At 49.5% G+C, this 26233-nt stretch overlaps 1 protein-coding gene across 1 annotated transcript in view; it reads left to right on the top strand.

Moving 5' to 3' along the window:
* Window positions 1–10693: 10693 nt before the first annotated feature.
* LOC138454828 (histamine H3 receptor-like) overlaps window positions 10694–26233 on the top strand; it is a 283654-nt gene continuing 268114 nt past the window's right edge. The window contains exons 1-2 of the mRNA XM_069607069.1: window positions 10694–12535; window positions 14074–14240. Of these exons, the coding sequence (XP_069463170.1) occupies window positions 12043–12535; window positions 14074–14240 (660 nt within the window). The 5' untranslated portion in view covers window positions 10694–12042. The remainder of the gene's footprint in view (window positions 12536–14073; window positions 14241–26233) is intronic.

Here is a 26233-nt window from a genome sequence, read left to right as displayed (position 1 = left end):
ACAACGGCGCCTGTAGTGCTACCAGCGCCGTTGTTACCTCGCCGCAACATTACGAGTTTGCTTGCTGGTGGCGCTCTGGACGCCTGGTCAGACTAGACGTGCAGAGCGGCACCCGCTAGCGGAACAGGATGGTAGCAACGGTCCCGTTATTAATGGGACCGTTTTTACCAATCTCCCCATTCCCATTGAGCCCGATGGGGGCTCAATGGGAATGCGGACGTACCGGGTCCGGGTCCCACGAATGGGAATTACCGGGCCCGCAAAGGTCGGAATGGTCCGGTAGTTCCCATTTTGCGGGACCCGGACCCGGGTTTGGGGGTAGCCATGCCGGTAAAAATGGCATGGCTACCTCCAAACTCGTAATGAGGCCCAAGGTTATTCACATGTGCTTTCATGTTGAATTCTTGATTTTAAGATTATATCCAAGGTCTTCACTTTGGGACGTGTAGCAAAGGCACAGCCTGGTATTTTAAATTCTTGAAAATCGGGACTCAACGTTCTTAATTGCGCTGCCTTATCAGTTATCATCAGCTCTGTTTTTGTGTCATTCAGGGCTAAACCATTATCTGCCATCCATGTCTGTACACGAGTGTAAACTGAATTGATGGTTTCAGGGTCTCTAATGTAATCACCCAAAAGAGGTATCAGACACTGGGTGTCATCTGTGTAATTTGTATACATTATGCCATTGATTGATTGATTGATTGATATTTTATTTCTATCGCGCTCGTACACAAGTGTTTCTTGGCATCAAGCAGTTCAAATAGTGGCTTGGTGAAGGTGTTGTATAATGTGGGAGAAAACCCGGGGGTCCTGAGGGACTCCGCAAGTCATGACAAAGCCTTGGCACCACCATGAAAATCCCTAGCTGAACGGCCTGCTAGAAAGGATCTGACCCAGTTGGCCGCTGCTGACAAAAAAGAGGCAGAGCATAAAAGCCTAGAGACCAGCATAGCATGGTCAACCAGGCTGAAGGTGTCAGGCAGATGCAGGAACATAAGGAGAGCTGTAGCACCCTTTTTAAAGACTTCAAGAATGTTAGCTTTCAAGTCAAGTAGGGCAGAGTCAGTGCTACGTGCACTCCGGAACCCGACTGCCTCAGGCCCAAGATGTTATATTTAGACAAAAAGTCCTGTACTTGCATGTGAGCAACCTGATGCAGGAGAACAGGAACTGGCAATAGGCCGATGGTTTAAAGGGACATTGGGGTCAAGAGATGGTTTTTTGAGTAGTGGTGAAATCCGTGTCTGATTTATGCATGGTGGTATGAAACTTTCACTAAAAGAAGTATTAACAAATTTCATGATCAAGGCGATAAGCTGAGCAGCACACGCCTTTACAATCAAAGCAAGGCAGGCATCCACTTTGCAATGGGTTGGTTTCGGTTGTTATAAGACATCAGAAACCTCGAGTTCTGTGACCATACTAAACTCAAACGCAGGGATGGTGTTCTCATGTTTAGGGGGCTCTAAACTTATGCTTAGCCTTCCAAGTATGCTACGTTTATTCACAATAGATTCCTGGATTTTCTTGATCTTATTAATCATAGCATCCTGAATGGAAGTACACCAGCCTTTGGGCCTCATTGCGAGTTTGGTGGTATTTTTGAGGTAAATCCTAAGAGATAATACCAAACGGATTTACAGTTACCACCATTTGGTCCCGTGGAATTACCATGGGATTACAAGTGGTGGTAGGTGATGTAAATCCCCGTTTTTCTGGAGTCCATAGGACTCCATTGGGGTTTATTTCTGCGGAATTACCCCTAGTGGAATTACCTAGCGCTAATTCTGCATATTTTTTGAGAAAAAGTGGAGAATTCACCTCCAGCATCATGCTGGAGGTACATCCTCCACTGTTCCTCCAAAAATAGACAGAATAACCACTCAGTAATTCCACCAACATTGTAATTTGGCGGTGCAGACAAAATGGAGGTAACTGAATTACCTTCACATTTTTTCCCACACCACCAAACTCGTAATGAGGCCCTTTATCTTTATTGACCACGGTAGCAGATGGACAAGGGTCTTCTAGCACTTTAAGAATCTTAAAGCATTTTCTTGAGTCACAGCTAGCATTTCCAGTACTCTGGTTATAATAGCTTTTTATTGCCAAAATAATGGCAGATTTAAGGGCCTTCGCTATAAGGGTGTATTTGATCCTGTTTTCATCTGTTTGTTTGTTTATTTGTTTATTTATCTGTAAGTTAGTTGTTCTTCAGTTTCCTGACTAGCCGACTTTTTTCTGGGACCACTGTGTTCACTGCATTAGACAGCATATTGTGATATGCGCCAGCGAGTTCACCAGCTTAAGCATGATTAGCCAAATTATTTAATGTTGCGTCAAAATGGGATGCCAGCCATGCAGCAGAAAGCCTACGAATGTTTCTTGAAATTATGACAATCCTGTCTGGTGTAGAGTTTTTACACTGTGACAGACACACAAGGTTAAAATGAATCAAAGTATGGGCCGATGAAGGACAGGGAATCGGCTCTAAGCTAATAATGATGCCAGTATAGCTCACAACCCAGTCAAGCATTCGGCCATTGACATGCGCTGCAGTATTGACATTGTGGAAAAGACCCAAATCGGTCCGTGTGGCTTCAATAATAACCGCCATAAAGTCAAACCTATCAAAAGTCTGAGATTAAAGTCTCCCAGGATGATAACCTTCGACAGCGGCTTAAGCAAACTCATCAGCATATCACACAATTGAATAGGGAAATCTGTCATAGTGATTGGCGGACGATGTAAGAGAGTAAGATTGATGGTGATGTTATGATCAGCTAACAGCTTCACAAACAGAGAGTCACAGCCCAAAAGGCCTACGACATCCGCTTGATGTGTCTGCAGGGTAGCCTCATAAACAATGGCAACTCCTCCACCCGGCCTGATTTGCGATATGCTCTAAGAATCTTATAGCCTGGAGGTACCACCAGGGAGAGCGTGGGGCCGGCTGCGTCATGGAGCCACATTTCTGTTACTGCACAGATATCAATATGCTTAGTCAGCAGATAGTCAGACATCTCAGTAGCATGTTTTATCAGAGAACAAGTGTTTAGCAAGAGGCAATTAAGGGTCCTGGAAGGGCCTTGAGTGTCAAAATGTACATCTTGAATATCGGCCGGTGTTCAGAGATTAATATTTGGCGCAAACATATCTTTAATTCTGTTTGCTTCTGAATCACAGATCACTGAGGTACCGAATGCGGCATCATCATCCTGTGATGTAATACCCCAGATGGAAGGTGAGGTTTCTACACTAGCGCACCCAGATGAGCTGGAAAGGCCTGAGACACAGCTAAGATCATCATTACAGACAGCGTCTAAGAAGACAGAACACCGCAATGAACTAGGGTCGTCTATGATTACCAGATTACATGGTGAGGACACGTTAATACTGGCCCTAATGGAATCCTGCCCCTCAGTGAAACATAATGCATAAGAGGCATCGGGGTGATGAACAATCTGGCTTGGCAGATTCAGCCGAGCAGGAGTGGCTGGGTATGGGTTGTTTGACCTAAAAAATTGACCTACTGGCCATTTTACCTAATTTTTGTTGACCTAATTATTTTTTTCCTACTATGGAGGGCGACTCCCCTGCAATCCCCCCTAATGTGAGGGGAGACCCCCCACGCCCGTCAACTGCCCCCCACCTCCACCTATTCCCTGACCCCACCTCACACCTATTTTTTATTAAAGTGTACCATTTGACCTACTGAATTAGGTCAAAAAGATGCGATCAAATAGGAGTAGGTCAAATTGGCATTAGATCAAGTTGGACAATACGTAGTAGCCACAATGGGGGCTGCAACTTTCGATTTAATTGGAAAGGGCAGAGAAATGTTCACACATGAAGATTCCTAGCAGCAAGGTTCAAGGGCCATAGCCCTATATCATTCTACTGGCTCTAGGCATAGAATCAAAGGTAATGGGTGATGTGGCGTATAGTGATGGGGCAAGTGAAAGCAGACGTATGACAGGAATCAAAATGTATGTCAGCCAACAAACCGTGGAGCAATGTACTTCCTAAGTGCTTGCTAGTAGTTATCCAGGGCGCTATAGCGACCCAACCACAAACCCGGGCAAACCGGCTTCAACGCGCTGGCGTGAACGTGCCTGGGCACCAATTAAGTTTTACTTTTGCTGCTGAGAAATGTAGTCCAGCAGTAGCTACAATCGGCCTACTTTTTTTCTAGTGCCTGATATCACTGGCAGAGAAAGGAAATATGCACAAGGGGAGCACTAGGGCAAATGCAAAGCGTTTCCCCCCCCCCCGGTTGTTTTGGGTGCTGGCCCGCGCTCAGAGTGCCGCCGGATATTTAAGGGGGCAGGGAAGGTTCGAGAGCAGGCGACAGTTTAGGATAAGCGTTTGTCTAGGTCACCTGCCCCCGAGCCTTCCCTGCGTGTGGGCCTGCTAGTGTTGGTTTAGAGGAGGTGAGGAGGAGCTATGTTGGTATAGCGGAGTTAGGGGGTTTGGGGCATTTGTAGCGAGGGGATTTTTGTTTAAATAAAAAAAAAAGAAATATAATAATAATATAGTTGTGTATTCCGTAAATAAGGTACACCCATTTCCTACCGTGGGGGTCAGGGGGTGCGGCTCCCTAGCCATGCGGGTTCCTGTGGTAGTGGGGGGGGAGCCAATGCGGCCTCTGCAGCACTCCCTTGGGCAGCTGGTTTTTTTGCCTGGTGCCAGTTCCATTCAGGCTGGTCTGTGGGGCCCATTGGGTGATCCTTCCATTTTAGCTGGAGTGGGTGTGTTGCACCGCCTGCCCCTGTTAGTGGTCATCGCTTGTACCCTTTAAGTGGGTGGGGGTAGGCTGCAGGGCTCTGTGGCTGTCAAGAGCGTGGTGACATTGCGGCCCTTATAGGGGGTATGTCGGCCGCAGAGGGCCTGTACCCGTCAGTGCGCGGTAAGCCATCAGAGGCTTTGCTGCCCCAGGTGCCGTATGTGTTCCAAGCAAGTAGCTTGGATGAATTGAGGGCTGGTGCGCGGTGCCACCGGCACTTCAACAGAGGGCAGTGCAGCGCACTGCTTGCAGCCCAATGTCAGGTAGCAATTTTCAACGGCTGTAGTTTAGCAGCCCGCCTGGGGTTTTTTGTGGGTTTTTGTCATTGGGCATTCCTTTGAGAGACTACCAGGTGGGGACGGTGGGCCACAGGATAAATAAAAAAGAAATTAAAAAAATAGGAAAAATAAACAAGTTAGAGATGCAGTAAGGTATAATGAGTCATCAGCTAGTTAAAGAAAATCAGGAGTGGTTGTATTTCTTTAGTAGAATTTTAGGTGGTTTAACTGCAGTTTAGGGGAACACCTGGGCTACAGATAAGAAGCCTCCTTCACCTTGCAGGCAGGACACGCGGGGTGTAAGGGGCTCGGGGGCAGCGGTTAATTTGGGTCCAGCAGGGCGGTGCAAAAATTTGAGACAGCGCTGCTTCAGCAGGATGGTGGGTCATGGGGCAAAAGAAGAAGGGGTTGATCGATGCCCAGGCATAGAGGGAGGCCCTGGCAATTATCAGCAGGGCAATTAAGGCACAGCTTGAGTGGGCGGTTGGAGAGATTACGGGGGAAAAGGAGGGCGATGGGGGGAGGACACAGCAGAGCGCTGCGGTGGATGGGGCTCTGGCTGCAGTGGTGGCTGCAGCCCTGCGGCCGGGCGAGGGGGGGCTTGGGATAAGGGGGCTAGGTTAGTAGAAGGGAGATGCCCAGGAGAGCATCCAGGGGGGAAGGAGGGATAGGAGAGGGGGCAGGGAGTGGCGGGCGGACAAAGACCCGGTTGAGGATGCAGAGGAAAGCAGATTGTAAAAGGGTGTAGGACATACGAGGGGATGGATAGGGGGGCCGGGGAGCAGAGAGGGGCAGAACGGCCTCCCCAGCTAGGAGAATTTTGGGTGGAGGGCACTGTACGGCGCCTGCTGTTCCGGAGGGAGAGGCGGGAGAGGGTTTAAGAACGGCCCCTCTGCAAGGCTCACAAGGACAGACTAGAGGGCACAGCATGGCCCCTAGCACGGAGGACTAAAGGGTGGAGGAGCGGATCCCTCACCCGAGAGAAGAGGACCAGGAAGGGGTTTCTACGGCTCCGCCGAGAAGACGCCGATGGAGTGGCGGGGCGGACGCTCCGGGCTCACACGAGGAGGAGCTGCCCAGCCGGAGCATGTGCTCACAACAGCCATGGTATTACATTGGGGTTAACAAAGGGGAGGAGGAGCATGTGGGACAGTGGGATGAGGAGGGATACTGGGGTGGAAGGAGAAGGGAAAGGGTGAGAAGGTGTGTAAGGTGGGATAGAGAAAGCAAAGAGCAGGGGGGCTGGGGTACAGGGGGTCAGGGGGAGACTGGTTGAGTGAGACTGTTGACATGTTTTGTCCCCGCAGCAGGAGCCCAGTAAGGAAGGAGACGAGGAGCGTTGGAGTGGAGGCCAGGCTGCGGCTGGGCGATGGCAGGGCAGAAAGAGGTGAGCGGGACGGGGAGTGGTCAGCAGCTTGGCACAGGGGTGACACGAGGTGGGGCAGGAAGGGAAGGGGTTGGGGCCCATGTGACAAAGGGTGAAAAGGTTTCACGGGCTGCTGGGATCGTGAAGATGGAGAGGAGGGTATCCTCGGTGGAGGTGCAAACAGACACAGTGGATGAGCCTGGGACACCCGAGGTAGTGCAGGCCCAGGAGGAGAGGGAGGCGGAAGGTACCAAGAAGGCTAAAAGGTTGCCATACATGAGCATTACAAAGCCATTGGGTGCACATTTGATGGGGGCAACAAAGTACAAGATATAGGCAGGAGAATTTGTGGATGTTTTTAAGCTCCTGCACAGGGAAGTAAGGCCTAAGGATGGGGTCTAAGGAGGAGGAGAAGGAGTTGGCCTCACGTCCAGCGGTGCCAGTGACGATTGAGAATTGGACGTCGGCTTTTATTATTTACGCTAGTGCTTACTGTGAAAATTCCCAGAGAGGTGCGTAGCACTGTGGAAATATATGGATGTTATATGGATGGCATTTACAAGTTTTGGGGGCTTTGCGTGGGTACGTTATGATGAGGAATTTAGGGTGAGGATGGCAGAGGACAACCAGGCAGTGTGGGGTGAGATCGACATGGATCTCTGGTTGCAGTGGATGGCGCCGATGAGGCCAGCTCCGTTACACACTGCAAGAGGCTTACCAGTGCCTTACCGGCCCTTTCTTGGTTGCCCCGCCCATGAGGGGGCGGGGCAAGGAGGCCGAGGTCAGCCCTCAGCAACATGTTGGGCGTTTAATAAAGAAGGCTGCATGAGGACGATGTGCAAATTTAAACATGAGTGCAGCAGATGCGCGGGTCGGCATCCGATCATGCATTGTTTTAAGGCAGGGAACAGAGGGAAAGGGCGAGGAGCGGGGCAAGGAGGTGGGGGGGACCGTATGCCAGTTAAAGTTGGAGTATGGTGGTGGTCCTCAGTTTATTGGGAAGGTTGGGGGGTGCAAAGTTTGGGGAGAGGTCCGGGGCGATCTCAAGGGAGTAGGAGATGGGTGAGGAGGCAGACATTAAGGTAGGGCGGGGGAGGGCTGTTGGGGGGTTAGCTAAAAAACTGAGAGGGGGTGGTGGCCATTATAGGGAGGGTGTGGAAGTCGGTGGTGGGCCCTCACGCTTGCCGCACGAGGAGGTGAGCAGGCTTTGGGGGACTAGAGAGGGTTATAGTGACACAGAGTGAATACAGAGAGACTCACAGAGGTTAAGCGGATATCGCAATTTTGAGCGTACGGTAGTAGCCTCGGTTCGCAGGAGGGGCGGGAGACAGGGCACGTGCTAGGGTGGAAATTAAGTATGCACATCCTTGGAGGAACTTGGCAGGTGAGGTCAAGGGGGTTGCAAGGTTCGGCTTTGTTTAGTTACAGTATGGGCTGGGAGGGAAAAGAAAAAAATAATAATAGATAAATAAAATAAGAAAAGGGATAATATCAGAGTTGGTGCTTAAGGAGGAGCAGAAGGAACGAAGAACTCAAGAGGAGTAAGGGTGCCGAGAAGGTACATGAGGGGACAGGTTAGTAGGAAAGGACTACATGGAAGGGGGTGCTCGTTTTGGCCCTTGGTGCATTGGGGGGAAATGATCAGAGGTGTCTGAATGGACGGGTGTGAGCAAGAGCCCCTGGTGCAGTGGAGGGGAAGTGATAAGGTGTGACTGCATGGACAGGGGTGCACAAGGGCCCCTGATGCAGTTGGGAAACATGGTGTAATGGACGCAAGGTGCTGGAGGAGCAAGTTATGTGGATTGGACTGGTGCAGTGGCGGAGAGGAGAAATGAGGAGATGGGCCTGCATTGACGGGGATGCACGTGGGCCCCTGGTGCAGTGAGGTTAACATGGTGCAATAGTAGTAAGGTGATGGAGGGTGGGGGACAAGTGTGAACAGGAAGGTAGTAGTATAGTGGAGGCAGGAGGTCTAAGTGGAAGGACCGGGGGGGGGGGTGTTTCCTTAGTGGGAGTAAGGAGTTGGTCAGGTGAGGATGGGTTGTCTTGGGGAAGACAGATGGGGGAAAAAGAAGGGTGGTTTTAAGAGATAAGTTTGGGTCGGCAGTGTTGGCAGCATATGTATTAGGGGGTCAGGAGGAGGATTTGGGGAGTGAGCAGAGGTGGAGAATGTTGCCTGAAGGAGGCTGGCGGGAGGCATTGGGAAGGTAGTTGAAGGGGGTCTAGCAGAGAAGGAGGAAACAGGGGGGGCACTGGGATAAGGGAAGTTCGGGGGTTACAGGTAGAGATTTCCTGGAATTGGGGCAGAGTGGGCACAAGGGCAGTAGCAGTTGGGGTGGGGTTTGGCAATGGCAAATAGAGACTTATAACTATTTTCTTTTGCAGATGGGGGCATGAAGGAGAGGTGAGTTGCCGTAGACGTGGAATTGCGGCCAGCGAATGGTTATTGGGCAGGGAATGTGGGGAGAGAGACTGGATTGTTTGGACACAACTGAGGACGCAGTCATAAGTGTGTTTTATTGTGATAAGGGGCTTAGAGGGGTATATTTTCTTCCCATGTTGGCGGGAGGAAGGGAGTGTCAGGGGGTTTCAGAGGGATAGTGCACTCTGGTGGTATGGCTTAGTAAATGAATGAGGAGTAGCTTTGCTACAAGAAATAACAGGGGACCTAGCTGTTTTTTGGGAGTGGGGCTCAAGGTAAGGTGGCTGTACAAATTTGTCGCTGAGGAGGGTTGCAGGGGGACGGTATTTGAAGGGGCAGTGGGTAGGTCTAGGAAGAAGTTTAACGGGTAGTTGGGGATGTTGTTAGGGCCGTGGGGGCACAAGTACTGGTGCTCAGGGACACAGCTGTGTGAGGATTTTCGTTTCAAGACGAGGGAGTGCATCTATCGATTTATGCGAATAGTTAGGGAATTAGGGGGCGACGTGGGCGGTCCAGGACATAATACAAATTTGAATTAGAGGCAAGTTTAGGGTAGGTGGGGCAGAAAAAACACCTCAGGGGAGGGTTTTTCTGGTGCCGGGGGCATGACCCCTTTGGATGAAGGGGGAGGGGAGCACAATGGGGGAATAGCGTGTGAAAGGGTGTGGGTGGTGCTGTTTGCACGAACCGACTACCCCGGGGTGCAAAGAGGGGGAACAGGTATTGAAGATGGAGGGGCATGGCCCCGGGGAGAAGATTGGAGAAAGCAGGAAGGAAGGCTTGAAAAGATGGTAAGGAGACGGTAGGGAGCAAGGGATAGGTAGGGAGGAATTTAAACTGACTTATTTATTTAATTATTGGGGGAATTGAAATGTTTAATTATTCATTTGTTTGGCAAGTTGTTAAAAACAGATGTGTTAGTCTGTAAGGCCAGGGGCCAGGTTATAGTTAATTTGTGAGCTTTGGCCTGTCACGTTAAAGTGACCTTTTCCAAACAAGTGAGTCTGGGTGTTTTGTGCAGTAAGCCCAAAGGAAGGCAGCAAGCATATTAAACAATTATTTCACTCACTTTAAATGTCAAACAGCAAACAGACTACTCAGGCGCACAAATACCTGCAGCCTAGGTCGGCCTATGTCATCACACTTAACGAGCACATTGACACAAACCATGGTGGACTTGTCTAGTGTTCCTACAGGCACAAACAGGCTTCAACGCACCTGACGGCAATTACGTAGTGCAACTGCTACTTGGACAAGCAGAACGTCAATTAGTGCCCAACTCGGCATATTTACCGTTTGTTTCAAAAAGACAAGTACAGCTAATTCGCTCCTGTAATCCATTATTTTAAAGCTGTCTTTTCCTGTTCTGTGGCACTAACTGTATAGTCATTTTATAGAATAAAGGATGCTTACCTTTTATTCTACGCGCACAATTAATGTGTATCATGCGTTTAAACCAACTGGGCTTATTTTGAGCAACACGCTGGTGACATAACTTGTTTCCGTTATAAATGACGTCAAGCCTGCAATGAGAGCGGCGTGGCAACAGGAATGGGGAGGCACTTTAAAAAAAATCGCACCTCGCAGAATGCCGCGGTCTCTAGGCCGTGGCGCTTCGCGCAAAGGCCCGGCTCCCCCCGGCCACTTTACTATACAAATGTAATAAATAAATAAATAAATAAATAAATAACATTCTTGGAAAACGCCGCAGGGTGAATTGCGAACTGCTGGCCGTGGTGCTGAAATGCAACCATTCTGTCAGATCGCCAAGTACTTCTGTGCTGCCTGATGCCCATGTGAGCCACGCCCTGTTTTCACTAACCTGCCCCAGTGTAGGAGCCTCCCCCGCGTGCAGCGCTAAACATCGTGATCCTTAGCAGGAAGACATCTTGCGCTGAGCGCACGACCTGATCCTTTAGAGACATCGGGGGCACCAGTTCACCTGATCTCGCCTCATTGGCATGGATGGGGGGCGCGCTCGTGCTGCTGAAGTTTGCTGAAGAACCTCCGAGGCAGGTTGAGTTCCAAGTAGAGCGCCGCCCACTCCCCCGGAACAGCCGTGCAATGGTCATTGCATTGCTCCAGCCCTGAGCAGAGGGGTGGGAGCGTAAGGACGGTGGCGGATTTCAGCGCCGACGCCGGACCGGGCAGCTGTGCAGGGTTTGATGGTTGGCTGCTGGGGCTTAAGGGCCCGCATCTCCCGGTGCCCCTGGATCTGTTCCAGCGGGAGAAGTAAAGGGGGCACCCTTCCGGGCATGGCTGTGTCTCTTCCCTCCGGGTGAGGCTGCTTATTCATCTAGTGCCATTGACGGGCTGAGGCACTGGCTTACTCCTCAGTGAGTCCCTGTCCCCACCCGGGCGGAGGAGCCTTCCCCCGCGGGCTGGAGATTCCCCAGCAGGGCGCACGGTGTCCCGCACTGGGCCGTGCTGTGGTCCTCCCCGCTCACTATCCACGGGGCGCGATGGGGCTACTGCATCGCCGGCCTGGGCTCGTAACTCGCATGGCTCCCTTCGGGTCTCCTCCTTGGTGCAGGGTGCCCCTTAGACCACACGTGCCGCGGCTGAAAGGATCCACGTAGACACTTGCTACTCGAGGTGTCCGGAGGGCAGAGAGCGTTTCTCCTTCAGCCTCCGATGCTCCTCATTGATGGACCCAGTATGCCACGAGACCCTTAACTGGAGGTCACTGGGTCTGCCGTTCTCTTCCGAAAAAGCTTGCTGATGTAACCTTCCCCCAGTGCAGCGAGGGAGCCCCGCACTGTCCTCCCAGGAGGGTCGCCCCTTGGGAAGCAGATACGGAGGGGATCGGGTGGCAGAGAGGAGAGTGCACTGCGAGGTTGGTGGTAATTATTTTTCAAAAGGCACATTCCTTACCCAGGGCTCATCCTGCCCCTACCCCTTAGATGTGGTCCTGAAGTTGTCCACATTGGCAAAGGGGATGCAGGGCAATGGGGGGAAAATACCCAGGGGCTGCTGACCATATAGTGGGCGATGTTTTGGGCTTTAGCTTGGGGCTGAAGGGCTCGCTTGTCTATTCTGGAAGGGCACCAGGCATCCCTGGAGAGGTGTGAAGGCAGGCTCCAGGGCAGAGTTGCACACCCCACAAGAACCTTAATGACCTCCTCATTCGGTAGCAGGCGGGAACTCCTGGGGTCTCCAGACTTGCCATTGAGTCGCATGCCCCCTAATGGGGCTCCACTCCCCAGACTTCTTTTGGTGGTTTCCCAGCTGCCCGTGTGGTCTCCTGCCTCCCCGGGAATTCTCTAGTTTAGTCTTGGTGGGGTCCGGGCTACATTTGGAGGTCCACTTTCCACGTTGCTCCCACACGCCCCGCGCAGATCCCAGCTCCTACCGTCTACTCTTGGGGTATCTGCCTATCCGGGGGGACCCCATGTCTACTCGAGCCACGATGCCTGCGGTGGACCTGCTCACGGAGCCGCTGAACGGCTCGTGTGTGACCGTGAACGGCTGCATCTCGGGCTCGGCGGAGCGCGGCTTCCAGCACCACGGACAGTTCCCCCCGGCGGCCACGGTGCTGTTGGCCGTGCTGATGGCGCTGCTGGTGCTGGCCACGGTCCTGGGCAACGCGCTCGTCATCCTCGCCTTCATCGTGGACCGGAGCCTGCGGACCCAGGGCAACTTCTTCTTCCTGAACCTGGCCATCGCCGACTTCCTAGTGGGTAAGCGGGGCTCGCCGGAGCCGCTGGGGAAAGTGCCGGCGAAAGCCGCCACCGGCCACAGAGCCCACATTCGGACACACACGTCCAATGCATGGACACCCCAACGCTACACGGTAGTGTCCCCGCCATGTACTGCACTGCATGGAAACTTCACTGCACTGCATGACACCGTACTTTACTGCGCTGAAGTAAATGCCGCTGCAAGGGGGTTGCCTCCTGTGGCGCTACAGATGTGTTGCACTGCAACTCGCGTGAACCCTAGCCAGTGGCGAGGGGTCGCAGTGCAAAACATCTGGAGAGCCACAGGTTTCAGAGCCTGCACTGCACTAGAGTGCATAGCAGCACGCTGAACTTCCCCTCCCCACACCACAGCACTCCACACTTGACTACACTGCATGTACAGGGCACTGTGGTGTATGGAACCACACTGCATGGCGCACTGCACTACACTAGACTTCACTGCATCACCTTTCACTGCACTACACTGCACTGCACATATGCGTGTGCTGTGCTGTTCACCAGGACACAGATACAGAGTAGGCAAGCACAGAGAATACCCGCCACTCTAGAGACCGACCAATAGCAGTAAGAGAGCGCTATAATAGTTAAGATAGGCACGCGACCTCAGCCCACGTCATTGCACAGCCGCAGCCCATGACGTCATAGAACGGCCACAACGAACCACATTTACATCACGTGTGCAGCTGATTAGGCAGCAAGTATCAAAGGCAGACTAAAGCCCGCACCGACGCGGACTAATGACGAAGCTTTTGGAATCATTGCGTCAGATGAAGGGGCTGGGGGGGGGATTGGAGTGGCTGGGGTATTCTGTGTGTGTGTGTCTTTAAAATACACGTGCTCCTCATCTATAGAAATGTGCACACCGATTTTACAAATGGGCGAATGCCATCAATCGGCAGCGTCGTGCCACGTGCCCTCATAACACGTTATCATTCAATGAAATGTACGGGTTTAAAGATGTATGGCCCACACAATCTAAGCATCCGAAAAGCACACCAGTGTACTGTATTTATTTCATTAATTCGTTCTTGGCTAGGAAGGAAGGGAGGTTCACAAATGCACACCGAGCGCCCCCTCCCTATACATTCCTGGCGTCCAGCACCCCCCCCCCCCATTGGCAGGACCCAGAGTGTGTCTGCCCCCAGCGTGCAGCTGTGGGCTAGATCTGCTGTGCTTCCTCGCCGAGGGCCCAGAGACACATAAGACCGAAAGGGCATGCCGTGTTTTCCCAGCTGCAGAATAGCACTAATCAAACATCCGTGGCCGAGCTCTACAGCGGCGGATGCCCGCGAGCACGTGTGCATTCTCTCACACATCTGTCTGCATGTTGTATTTCCACGAGTGGCTTTTTCAGCCACATAGCAGGGGGAGGAGTGAGCGGATGTTAACACAGGTATGCGCCGCTTCAGGCGGTCTCTGCCCGGCCTGTGCCCCGGCGGGGCCATGTATGGAGTCTGCGGGGTTGGCAGAGGCTGGCGGCACTGAGCTCCTCTTTCGCTCTCTCTCTCCCCCCGCAGGCGGCTTCTGCATCCCCCTCTACATCCCATACGTGCTGACCGGGCGCTGGAGGTTCGGCAAAGGCCTCTGTAAGGTCTGGCTGGTGATGGACTACCTGCTGTGCACGGCCTCCGTCTTCAACATCGTCCTGATCAGCTTCGACAGGTTCATCTCGGTCACCAAGGCGGTAAGATGCATCGCTCTGTCTGTCTGTCTGCTTTCCGAACTGCCCACCACTTGAGGCACACTTTGCCTGTTAGTTTATCCAGTATGAAAACCAAAAACCTACTCAGCCATTGTAATTGGTTATTTAGAACGCGCTTAATCAGCGGTTTCTAAGCGCGGACCCGGGAATCGAACCTGTGTTGCTCTGCTGTCGTCTTGCTTCCAAGGTGAACGCGTTGCCCCTGAGCTATCCTTCCAAGACAATTGGTGTCCCATTGGTCCACAAGGCGGGGCCTGTACTGTGTTAGCCAGACAAAAAGGGCAGACTGTTATGTTTTAAATTAATGAAAGCCAAGCAAAATGATGGGACCTGCTAGCGGTGACCCATTCATTCTGCGGACTCGCTCTTTTATCCAACTAGCTTAAGACAGGCATCAGCTTTGTTAGTTGTGGCTTCTGTGTAGGCATAGTCTGGACATTAAGTGGTCATTAGTGTTGGCAGCAAAATGGTGCCAGTAGTTGGGCATGCAGTAGCAGTGCCTGGCAAATGCCTATACACAAGCCAAACTAGGTAGCTTTGCCAAAGCTTGTTTTTAACACAAGTACAGTGAAGGATACGACTACTATATGGACTATACTTGGTGGGGACATTTTTATTCCACCAGTAGCACAGTTACAACTCCAATGAAGCCATAACTTTGAGAAGAAGGAATTGAAATGACACTGGCAGGCAGTTCAAGCTTAAAGTGTAATGTTACTGCTTGATAAAGCTAGCTCAAAGAGATCACAGGCACAATTGTTGGAGCAGCAAGTGGGTGTGATCGGCATAGGAATGTTCATGGGCCGTCAATGGGTGGGTAATTAACCAACAACACCTGTGTGTCCCTCCTCATATAGCATTTCTCTTCTAACTGTACTCCAGTCAATAGTTTTGGCTCAGGTGGCGCTTTAGTCCGACCTAATAGCTAAAACAAATAAACTTGATCTAAACGAAAAATATAATATTGTTGCAAGTTCTCATTTTGCTATTTTTATTTAAAAAACATGAAAAAATAAGCTGCTACTGACGAGGGCACGTTTTGGGAATGTCAAAGCTGCCGTTCTCTGCATCCACATGTGGTTGGACTCCTGTGCATGTCGAAGCTGCGGTTCCCTGCATCCACATGTGGTTGGACTCCTGTGCATGTCAAAGCTGCGGTTCCCTGCATCCACATGTTGTTGGACTCCTGTGCATGTCAAAGCTGCGGTTCCCTGTATCCACTTGTGGTTGGACTCCTGTGCATGTCCAAGCTGCGGTTCCCTCTATCCACTTGTGGTTGGACTCCTGTGCATGTCAAAGCTGTGGTTCCCCTGCATCCACTTGTGGTTGGAATCCTGTGCATGTCAAAGCTGCGGTTCCCTGCATCCACTTGTGGTTGGACTCCTGTGCATGTCAAAGCTGCCGTTCCCTGCATCCACTTGTGGCTGGATTCCTGTGCATGTCAAAGCTGCGGTTCCCCTGCATCCACTTGTGGTTGGACTCCTGTGCATGTCAAAGCTGCGGTTCCATGCATCCACTTGTGGTTTGACTCCTGTGCATGTCAAAGCTGCGGTTCCCCTGCATCCACTTGTGGTTGGACTCCTGTGCATGTCAAAGCTGTGGTTCCCTGCATCCACTTGTGGTTGGACTCCTGTGCATGTCAAAGCTGCAGTTCCCTGCATCCACATGTGGTTGGGCTCCTGTGCATGTCAAAACTGCGGTTCCCTGTATCCACTTGTGGTTGGACTCCTGTGCATGTCAAAGCTGCGATTCCCTGCATCCACTTGTGGTTGGACTCCTGTGCATGTCAAAGCTGCGGTTCCCTGCATCCACTTGTGGTTGGACGCCTGTGCATGTCAAAGCTGTGGTTCCCTGCATCCCCATGTGGTTGTACTCCTGTGCAAGCCAAAGCTGCCGTTCTCTGCATCCACATGTGGTTGGACTCCTGTGCATGCCAAAGCTCCGGTTCCCTGCATCCACATGTGGTTGGACTGCTGTGCATGTCAAAGCTAGGGTTCCCTGCATCCACATGTGGTTAGACTCCTGTTCCTCACCTCTTGCTGGGGAGACACCCTTGTGGTGTGCTGCTGTATGTATACCAAAGCAGTGCATGTGTGTGAACACCATCTTCCCCAAGCCTCTCTGCCCCATGCACCACTGAACTGCAACAACTCCAAGCTCCGGCGAGTTGCACCCTATCCAGGCGTGTGCACCCTATAGGCCTTATTCACAGACGAGTTTTATAATGGTGCAATCCCATAGGAAAACGCACTGTGAATCAGAGGATCAACAGACGGTTCTGAAACACGGGGAACAATGTCGTAGATGGTTCCACAAACTCCCAAACTCCGAAAATTGTTCCAGAGGTTTAATTGACACAATTCCAAGGGTTTGGTATTTTAGTATTGGTATTTTAGTTGTGTGTGGGCTTCCTCGCACTAGCCCAGCGTTCCCTAGAACCCAAGTGGACTTCAGACTAGAGATCGGTAACACCTAAAGACCATGGGTTTACCTACCTAACTCCCCCCGGGACTTCCTAACGGTTCCCGAATTCTAAGTTACGGTCCGCGGTTCCAGTAGCGATGGGAAGGTTTTTGATTGTGCCGACCAATGACACCCTGCTCTTTTTGCTCTCTCTCCCCAGTTGCGCCCTTTCTCTACTGCCCATAGTCTTGTCGGTTCCTCCCTTCCCCCTTCTCTTCCTATCTTGGTCTTTTTTCACTCTTCTCCGAACTCTCACCCTCTTGTTCCCTCTCTTCCCTTCTCCCACTCGCCTCTTCTCTCCCCCAAATGGTTACATGCTCTCTCTGTGCCTTTCCTCTCTCTCCTCTGATGCACCACACTCTCCTACTTCCTCCCTTTTCTTCCCTCCACTCCTATCTCCTACCGTCCAGTCTTTCATCTAGCCTACTCTCTCCCTCTCCTCTCACTCGCCCTTCTCTCTCACCACCCACTCACTCTCTCACTACCCTCCAACACCCACTCTCACAGAAACCTACTCTTTGACTGCCTCATTTCCACTCTGTGGTACCACTCTCCCTCATTACCAACAGCTCGCCTGTAGAAATCTCCTGCACCAGCCCAAGCTCCTTAGCACCCCGCTCCACCTTTCGTCCCCTCCGTGGGTTCTCGCCTGGTTTCTCGTTCCACTCCCCCTGACCTCGCACGGACACCTTTCACCCTGTCTTCATGTTCTGGCTCTTTTATACTGCTCTCTTCCTGTTTCTGTTCTCCCCGTCGCACTTCTATTGGTCCGTCATCTTACCTGAAAATAAGGGACACTACGTGTTTTCTCTTTCCCTGGGGATGGGTCTTGGCAAAGCAGGCCTTCATAACCCCTGTTGGCCACACACATGGAATTCAACTTGTCTTTATCCCCCCTCCCCCACTGTTCCGGTGTTCGTTCAGTGCCGCTGTCTCCATTCGCGGCGGTGAGTGCTGCTAGGTCGGAAAAGCCTCTGGCCCATTGAATGCAAGTGTTTGAGTTTGAGCTTGGACCACTGGTTTCTCTCTCCATTCCGTGATGGTGTCCGGTGGTCGCTAGGCATGCAGGTTCTTGAAGGTCTCTCACAAAACAAAAAGAAACTAGGCCAGAACAGGTTATAGGTTAAAAGATCGAAAAAAAAGGGTCGAATGGTCAAAGGATCGACTCAAAAGTACCGAAAACAAAAGGATCGAAATGTTTTTTTTTTTTACTATTTTGTTTTGGGGGGGGGACCCCCCACCAACTCCCGTTTTGTTGGTAACAACCATTTTTTACGAAAACCAAAAAAATATATATAATTAAAAAAAATATTCGATCCTTTTGTTTTCGGCCCTATTGTGTCGATCCTTTTGCATTTGATCCTTTTTCATTCCATGCTTTAACTGGACAGCGCCAGGGCATCAAAGCGGTAAGGCATTGGGTAACAGAAAAAGGCTGCATGGGTAGCAATCATGGCACATAAAGTAGAGAAGGGCAAAGTCTGGGGCCATCCCAACTCCTTGTCCCATCACTGCGGCAGGACTGGCTCTGGAAACAAGCCTGGTGGTTTCCTGAAGAAGGTCGGGTGGGGGGGGTAGGGTCCTGTTTCCCCTTGATGGTTCAAGTCCCTGAACCCGCCAATCACCTCCACTTCTTGTTCTGAATCCCTTTCTCCCTCAGGCCCTGGGGTTCTGCATTTATGTCGTTCTCCCCTTGCTGGTTCTGGTGGATTGTGAGGCATTGATCAAACAAGGGGAAGTTCCAAGGAGCACTTCTTCCGGCAACCTGGGCGTCACAATCCTGGACACAGTAAGGACCAGTCCCACTATCTGTTTTTCCGCACTGCTTGGGGGGTGTAAGTCCATGTCTCAGTGAACACAGATGATTTGGGATGATGGAATTAAACTGATTTCTTCCAAATTAGCCTCAATGGCATTCCTTTTGGTTCTGGAATCCAACAAGGCATGTGTGGGTTTGCCTTGTACCCATGCTGGGAGGTGACATGTTTCATCTGTTTCTCCCATGGGTTAGACGGCCCAAGATAGTCGTCCAAGAAAGAGTCTGGGGGTGTTCTGAGCCTACTGGTTCTTTTTAGGGCACTAGCCCTTGTTTCTGGGAACCTTCTTCATAGAGTCTTTGAATCTGGGAGGCAGAAATCCTATCTCCATAGGTTCTTCCATCCTTTGGTCCCTGCAGGACCTTGATATATGCCTGGCTCCCGCAGGTGTAGCAGCAAATTCCTATTCTGGGAGCAGGCCCGGGTCTTGGTTTACTCCAGTCTTTACAGAGGGCAAGCTCTGACTTCCGGTCACCCCTGGCTGGGGAGAGGTTATTTCCTGCCTGGAAATGTCCTTTCCTAGTTGTGGTCCCAGCACTCACTTCACTGGCTCTTTTCCCTCCTCAAATTGACTCTCTGAGGTGTATAGCTCATTGATAGGCATTAGCTGTGCGCATCACCTCCTCCAGTTTGGGTTTGTGGAGCTGATGGATAGCTCTTTGTAGGTAGGCAGGTCAGGAGTCCGTGCACTGTTCCAGAGTTAGCAATTCTTTCACCTCTTCATAGTTTTCATGTCCTAGCCATATGTCCATGAGATCCATCACCCTATAAAATAGTTGGCTCCTGGTCCCTCCTGGATGTAAGCAGAGGATCTGAAACCCCAGTTGGTAATGTTCTTGATCGTATCCTATTTGTATTTGCTCCAATATTGCTTGTTTTATCTCTTGATAGGGAGTTGTTCCATCAAGATTGAAGGCCTGCTTGACCTGCTGGGCTTCTCCCATAAGAACAGGCTGTACATGCCTTGCCCATTAATTCTGATGCCGCCCTGCTTTTTCGGACATTCTTTAAAAATGGAGGAAGATTGCAGTGGATTCTTCTCCATTGTTTAACTTCTGAAGGACGATGGGAAACATCAGGATTGTCCCTGTAATTCCACAAGTACTCCTTAAGGACCTCTTCCGCCTAAGGTCTCATTATTCTGCTGATTTATAGCTGACTTATGGCTGGTTGCTCTTCAACTATGGTCCTCAGTATATCTTCCCTTATTGGGAGGTTCTGTTTGGAGTCACTGGGGTCAGGTTCCTCATGCGGGTCACTTGGGTATTCTGAGTCCCCTTCTACCTCTTCACTTGATCTGTAAGAATCTCCTGCACCATCACGCGCTTCGCAGCACGCCGCTCCATCATCTGTTCTCCGCCTGTTCTCTCGGTCCACCTCCACTCCAACTGAACTGACTCGAACAACTTTCAACCTGTCTTCCATTTTTTACTCTTTTGTATTCCTCTCTTTCTGTTTATGTCCTTTCACCCTCCTTCCTTCCATTTGTTCCCTGTGCCACCAGACACTAAGGCCCAATCTGTGCCTGCTCTTTTCCTGGGAATAGGTCTTTAGAAGGCAAGCATTCATAAACCCTTCTTCTCACGCAGGATTCGACTTTGTCTTTGGTCCCCACGTGCTCCTTTATTGGTTCAGTGCTGCTGCCTTCATTTTCTATGGTGAATACTGCCGAGTCAGTTACGCGTTCAGTTTATTGAATGCGGGTTTTTCTGAGATTGAGCTTGGACTACTAGGATCTCTCTGCATTTCGTTATGGTCTCCGGTGGTTGCTAAGCATTCTGGTACTTGAAGTTCTGCAACAAAGCAAAAGGATCTTGGGCCAGCATCAAAGCAGTAAGGTATTGGGTGATGGAACATGGTAGCTGGCATAGCAATCATTACACCCAAATGGAGGGGGCAGGGCGGGTAGAGACTGGGGCCCCACCCAAATCCCTCACCCTGCCTCTGAAGCAGTACTGGCTCTGGTAAAAACCCTGGTATGCCTCCTACCTCAGGTAGGGAGGGATCCCTGTTCCCCTTGGATGGGGTTAAGTTCCTGACCCGGCCACAGCACAGTACACATATATTTTGCAGAATGATTGAAGCAGTTCCTGATTTAACTGATTAAGTGTTTCACTACCACACTGTGAGAAGAGCAATCAGAAATGATATGACGATAGCAACGACACAATTCTCAAATATTGTAAAGGAGACTTGGGGCCTGATACTCAGGGCATTTTCCAATGGGATTGCACCATTATAAAACACTTCTGTGAATCAGACACATAATGTCTTACCCTCCTAGGTGATACAATAACGATCAGACTGGTCAGACAATAAAATGCAATCAGAGTTGCTTATGCAAGGGTCTTCCCACCAAATGTAAGGTCACTTTCAAAGTATATTTGAGTATTTCTAAAAGAAAAAACGGTGTCCCGTCATTTTTTCGAAAGCAAAACTTCCGAATGCAATTTTTGAGAATACATTTTTTCTAATAGTCATTTTTTTGACTAGTCATTCTTCCGAAAAAATAATCGAATATGGTATCTAAATGCAGGTAAGTATTAGTTCAGGGTTGGGGCTTGGATTCGTTTAAGGGTTACATTGGGGGGTTACATTAGGTTTACGGCTTAGGGTTAGGGTTGGGGTTGGGTTTAGGGTTGGGGCTAGGGTTAGTTTAGGTGTTAAACTAGGGTTAGGGTTGGGGCTTGTGTTACTTTAAGGGTTACATTGGAGGTTACATTAGGGTTAGGGCTTAGGGTTGGGCTTAGGGTTGGGGCTAGGGTTAGTTTAGGTGTTAAACTAGGGTTAGGGTTGGGGTTTGTGTTAGTTTAAGGGTTACATTGGGGGTTACATTAGGGCTAGGGCTTAGGGTTGGGGTTAGGGTTGGGGCTAGGGTTAGTTTAGGTGTTAAAATAGGGTTAGGGTTGGGGTTTGGGTTACTTTAAGGGTTACATTGGGGTTAGGGTTAGGGTTGGGGTCAGGGCTAGGGTTTATGGTTAGGGTTGGGGCTTGGTCTAGGGTTGGGGGTGGGAACGGTGGTGTGGGGGTGAGGGGCTTGGGGGGAAACCCCCAAATATACACAAAAACTTTAAAATGTAACAAGGGGCTGGCCAGTGCTGAAATTTCAGCACTGGACAGCTCCATGTAACGTTTTAAAAAAACAAAAAAGTAGTTAAAAATGCACTTTTGCATGTTAAAAATAGCATGTCGAAGCTTTTGTTTTCGAAACTTTTGTTTCGAGACTTTAGTGATTCGAAACATTTGTTTCGAAACAATCACTGTAAACCGAAAAAACAAGGTTCTTGTAATATCAGTGGGTTCCGCATGTCTTCCAGGGGTGTTACTAGTCACAGCATGAGCTAATGTTCCAACCTGCACGCTCAAATATACCATATTAGTCTGACAGTTAAGAGGTGCAAGCCTGCCATCCCCTGTTATTCATATATTGACGTGCCAGTTGTATAAGTGCAACCGTCGTCTTGCCCCCAGTTTCTACATGCCCCCCAGAAAATTGCCATATCAATTTCACAATGCTCCCAGCAAATGCCATGCCATTTTCAATAGTGCATTGCTGGTGTTTCCCGCTAAATGCATTTTCATGCGGGTTTCAACATTCATAGCAAACAATGGTCATGTCAGTTTCACATTGCCCCATTAGTTGCCATGCCACAGACCGTGCCACAATTCCGCGTTGTCACGATCATTGTTCCTTTCCACGTTAATTATGCTGCCAGAAAATTGCCCCCCCCCCCGCGTTGTCCCTGACACTTGCACATTGCTCACAGGATATCCCCATGTCACAATTTGCCCACACTACAATTGCCTACTGTCACTATGATTGCCCAAGATTTTCCAGAATCCACTTTACAACGCGTCTAGAAACACCTGTGGACAGGCGCATTTTAAATGACATATCATATCATACTACACATCCTCACTTAGCACTCAAACTCCCTTACACATCTCAAAACCCACACACCAACAGACACACACACGTCCACAGATACACGCAGAGCGGCCCGCCACACACCCTTTGCGCCTCACGACTGCTGTTTGTTTCTCCACCCTTTTACCACGGGTATGCACTGGGCAGAAGGGGAGTCCTGTAGTGTTTGGGGCTCCAGTCACCCCATCGCGTCCCTACTTGTGCCTCATTTGTCAGTGATGGAACCTTTGGCTGGCATTGATAGGTCAAGCCATAGGAAACGCTTTGCCTTCCTTAGACACTGCATCAAGTGCCTAGTGCTTGGCAAGTGACTTCTAATGTGACCAGCCGGTTTCCCTGGGATTCTGGACACATTGCACTCACTGTGTTTCACGTGAATCAGCGTCAGCGCCACACTTCTAGTATACATGCTAGCAAGCGTTAGGGTGACCAGATTTAAAAAAGTAAAAAAAAACGGACCAGGGCAACTAACATAAAAGTAGGACTAACTCTTGAAAGTGGCTGTCAAGGCACTACACTTCAGTAGCGTTTGGAGGAGAAGGGGTTTTAAGTATTACTGTTAAAATAAACACATGTTATAATCAATTTCTCACAAAGTAACACTATCTTAAGTTGTAAAAAGCAGCATTTCTTCTGTGTGCACTGTGCCTGCCAGCTGTGAAAACCTACTACCAAAAATCGGGACCACTGCAGTTTCTAATGGGAACATAATCTTGAGAAAGGGGGACAACGGGACAGTCCCGGCAAAACAGGGACGTCTGGTCACCCTACCAAGTGTGAATACTTGATTAAAATAGGGAGGCACTCTTGCATGCGGGAGTCCCTGGGTCGGATTCACGCTGCTCCTGGTTAGCAATGTCTCAGGCTAGCGGCAAGCCAAAGTGCAAGTCAAAGTGCAAGTCAAAGTGCAAGTCAAAGTGCAGTGCCTGTGTGTAGCTGCCCCAGATAAAAACGCTCATGTAAAGCATGAGCGTTCATATTATTGTTATACATCTTCTGCCCTGAAATATGGTGGACATGTAAAACAGCGTTTGCAGTGACTTACTCCCTAGGGCTCGTCGCTGAACATGCACACATTGCTCCCATGTCATTAGGGGGCGTATGAGGGGGGGCTGATCTTGTTTATGGAGACCCAGTGACTTTACTCCTGATGGGCCCCTGTTGTAGAGTGTAGTCATCAAGTTGTTACACTCACCACATTTGTGTAAGCGATACTGCATATGGAAAAGTAGAAATCCAGTAATACATACACATTGCAAGGTCATTCAGATCAAAACAGTGTTTATCGATTGTTTAGGATAAAACAAAATGTTTATAAAAGAAATGTATAGACAGTACATTCAGTTAAACAAAAAGAATGTCAATTTAATACACCTATATACAGAAAGTCTTTGCTATATGTGTTATACACATTCAAAGTCGGGACAGTGGCCCTCATTACGAGTCTGCCGGTAGCCCGCTGGTGCTACCAGGGGTTACCGGCAGCCTCGCCTTACCATTACCAGCGCCTGATATGCCGGTGTTACTGGGATATTACGGGTGCCAGCAACAGCAGTAAGTTCCTATTCTACTGAGTCCTATGGGACTCCATGGAATGGGAACTACTGGATCACCGGCACTGCTGGCAACGGTGCCGGTGATTCCCTCATTTCTCTGCCAGCAGAGGCTTGAACTCCCGGCAGGTCAGGCCGACTGGCTGTTCACTGCCCCTATCGGCAGACTCGGAGTGAGCCGGTCCTGAACAAATGCCAGAGCCGGTAGTACCAGCATTTATCCCGGCATTTTTTCCAGACTGCTAACTCCTAATGAGGGCCAATATCTTTAAATATCTCAGCAACTACAATTAACCAGCATATACATTGATGTTAGTTGTGCCGCTGTTGTTGTGAAATGTTCAAAATAATCAACGCATTTAAGGCTCCCCCTTCTTTAGGAGTGAGATATTGTAATCACCTTTAATAGTTCTATAATATGAACATTTTTACATTACATACATAATTAGTTGACTAACATATAAAAGAAAAAGAGGATGTCTATACTTTCCCAATTATTACTAACCTTCAAGATCAGCAGGGAAAATACATAGGTCTTTATCATACAAGGCCAGTGATGCTCATCACAGAAAATTAGGGATATGTCTGTAATAGATAAATATATACCAAGGATATCACTGTTTACTCATTCCGTAACAAAGACACTCAACTTTTCTATATTCATGTTAAAAGCCACAATGCAGAATGTTGTGGCCTCTCCCGCTCAACTCCAACAAAGAATTAAAAAAACCTGAGGACACCTATCACTGAGAACTATCTGGCAAATTGGATGAAAAAAGAATGCAGGTGGAGAAAGAATTGATGGCCACCCAACAATGCTTGTCTTCACCTGGACATTGGGGGAGGGGTGACCTTGTCTTAGCTGAGTGAGCCCTGTGTGAACACAGGCAATGCAGATGGGTGGGCGGAGATAACCGGAAATGGAGCGGATACGGATATGATTACCAGGGCCGCACCTAACAGCATGGTTACCCAACCTCCTGGGCCAAATAATAAACCTGACGCCCACTGTACAACAATTGGAGGAACAGAAATAGGAGGAGCCCAGGCCGAAGCCCAGGCAGAGGAAATACTATGTCCAAATGTGACTAGGAGAGAAGGAAGGGGAAGTGAGGAGGTGAAGGAGCTTCCTGGGATGGAAACAGCCTTGTATGTATACAAACCCTAGTAGAGCATTTTAAGGAGAGCGTAGGATACATCTTAAAAGAGTCACTATAACCGATTTGGGGTTTTTAAAATAATTTTAAAACTATGCGTTTTACTTTTTGAAATGTGTTGGATGATTTGTTGAGACAGACAAAACATGAAACTAGTAGAAATAAAGACATTGTTAGCAGTATAAAGTGCTGGAGGGGTCTGTCGTTAGCGAACATTCTACGAATACCCCTCCGGAAGTAGCACGGGGCCACGAGCGGAATACGGTTGTTACAGCCCAGTGTATAAAGGGTTTTTCTAAAGCGAAACTATTGGCCACAAGGCCATACAATGGAGCAGTAAATGGAATAGTGAATGACAAAAAGTAGATGGGAAAACTATTTTGGGTTGCAAACCTATGACTTTGCCAACAAATGCAGATGTTCAGTCTTCCACAGGCAGCTGCCCTATTTGTAGATATAATAGTAGGGACAGAGCCTTTACCCAAAGTATCTTTTGAAACTACAGCCTCCCTAATTAACAAGGTCGTTCATTGGATAAACACCCATATTTATGGGCCTTGTATCAATCTGAATTCTATTATTAAGGCCAGGAGAAATGATTGGGTGGGGTGCAATTGAACACAAGGAAAAATGACACTGTACACTTTGCTCGTTTGCATCATGCAACCTTTCAACATATGTACTCAGCTCCAATTTGGTGTATTCTCATCGAACTTCCCAACTCAGGATGGCTCTCCTTTCCTTTTTCTATCCTAAGAAAGTGTGTAAGGAAAACATGGGTCCCCCTGGCAGACATTGGGCAGTGGGCTACAAGCAAATTATTCCAACAGAAATCCTGGTAAATTGCCACTAAATGTTGGGAGAGTGGGAATAACTAATCCCAAAGTGTCGACAAAGGTGGGTTATCTGACACTTAAGAATACATTTGATCCTTTAACCTCACTAGAAGAAATTGACTGACTACTGGCTGACCCCAATATACCAAATCAGGGAATTTTAAGTCCCCCTGAGGATACTTTGTCCGTTGAGACCGTGGTCCCACTAATAGCTACTAACC

Source organism: Ambystoma mexicanum, chromosome 1p, assembly GCF_040938575.1.
Source record: "Ambystoma mexicanum isolate Mex_15411 chromosome 1p, UKY_AmexF1_1, whole genome shotgun sequence".
Classification (NCBI taxonomy): domain Eukaryota; kingdom Metazoa; phylum Chordata; class Amphibia; order Caudata; family Ambystomatidae; genus Ambystoma; species Ambystoma mexicanum.
This window is presented reverse-complemented; position numbering and strand designations above follow the sequence as displayed.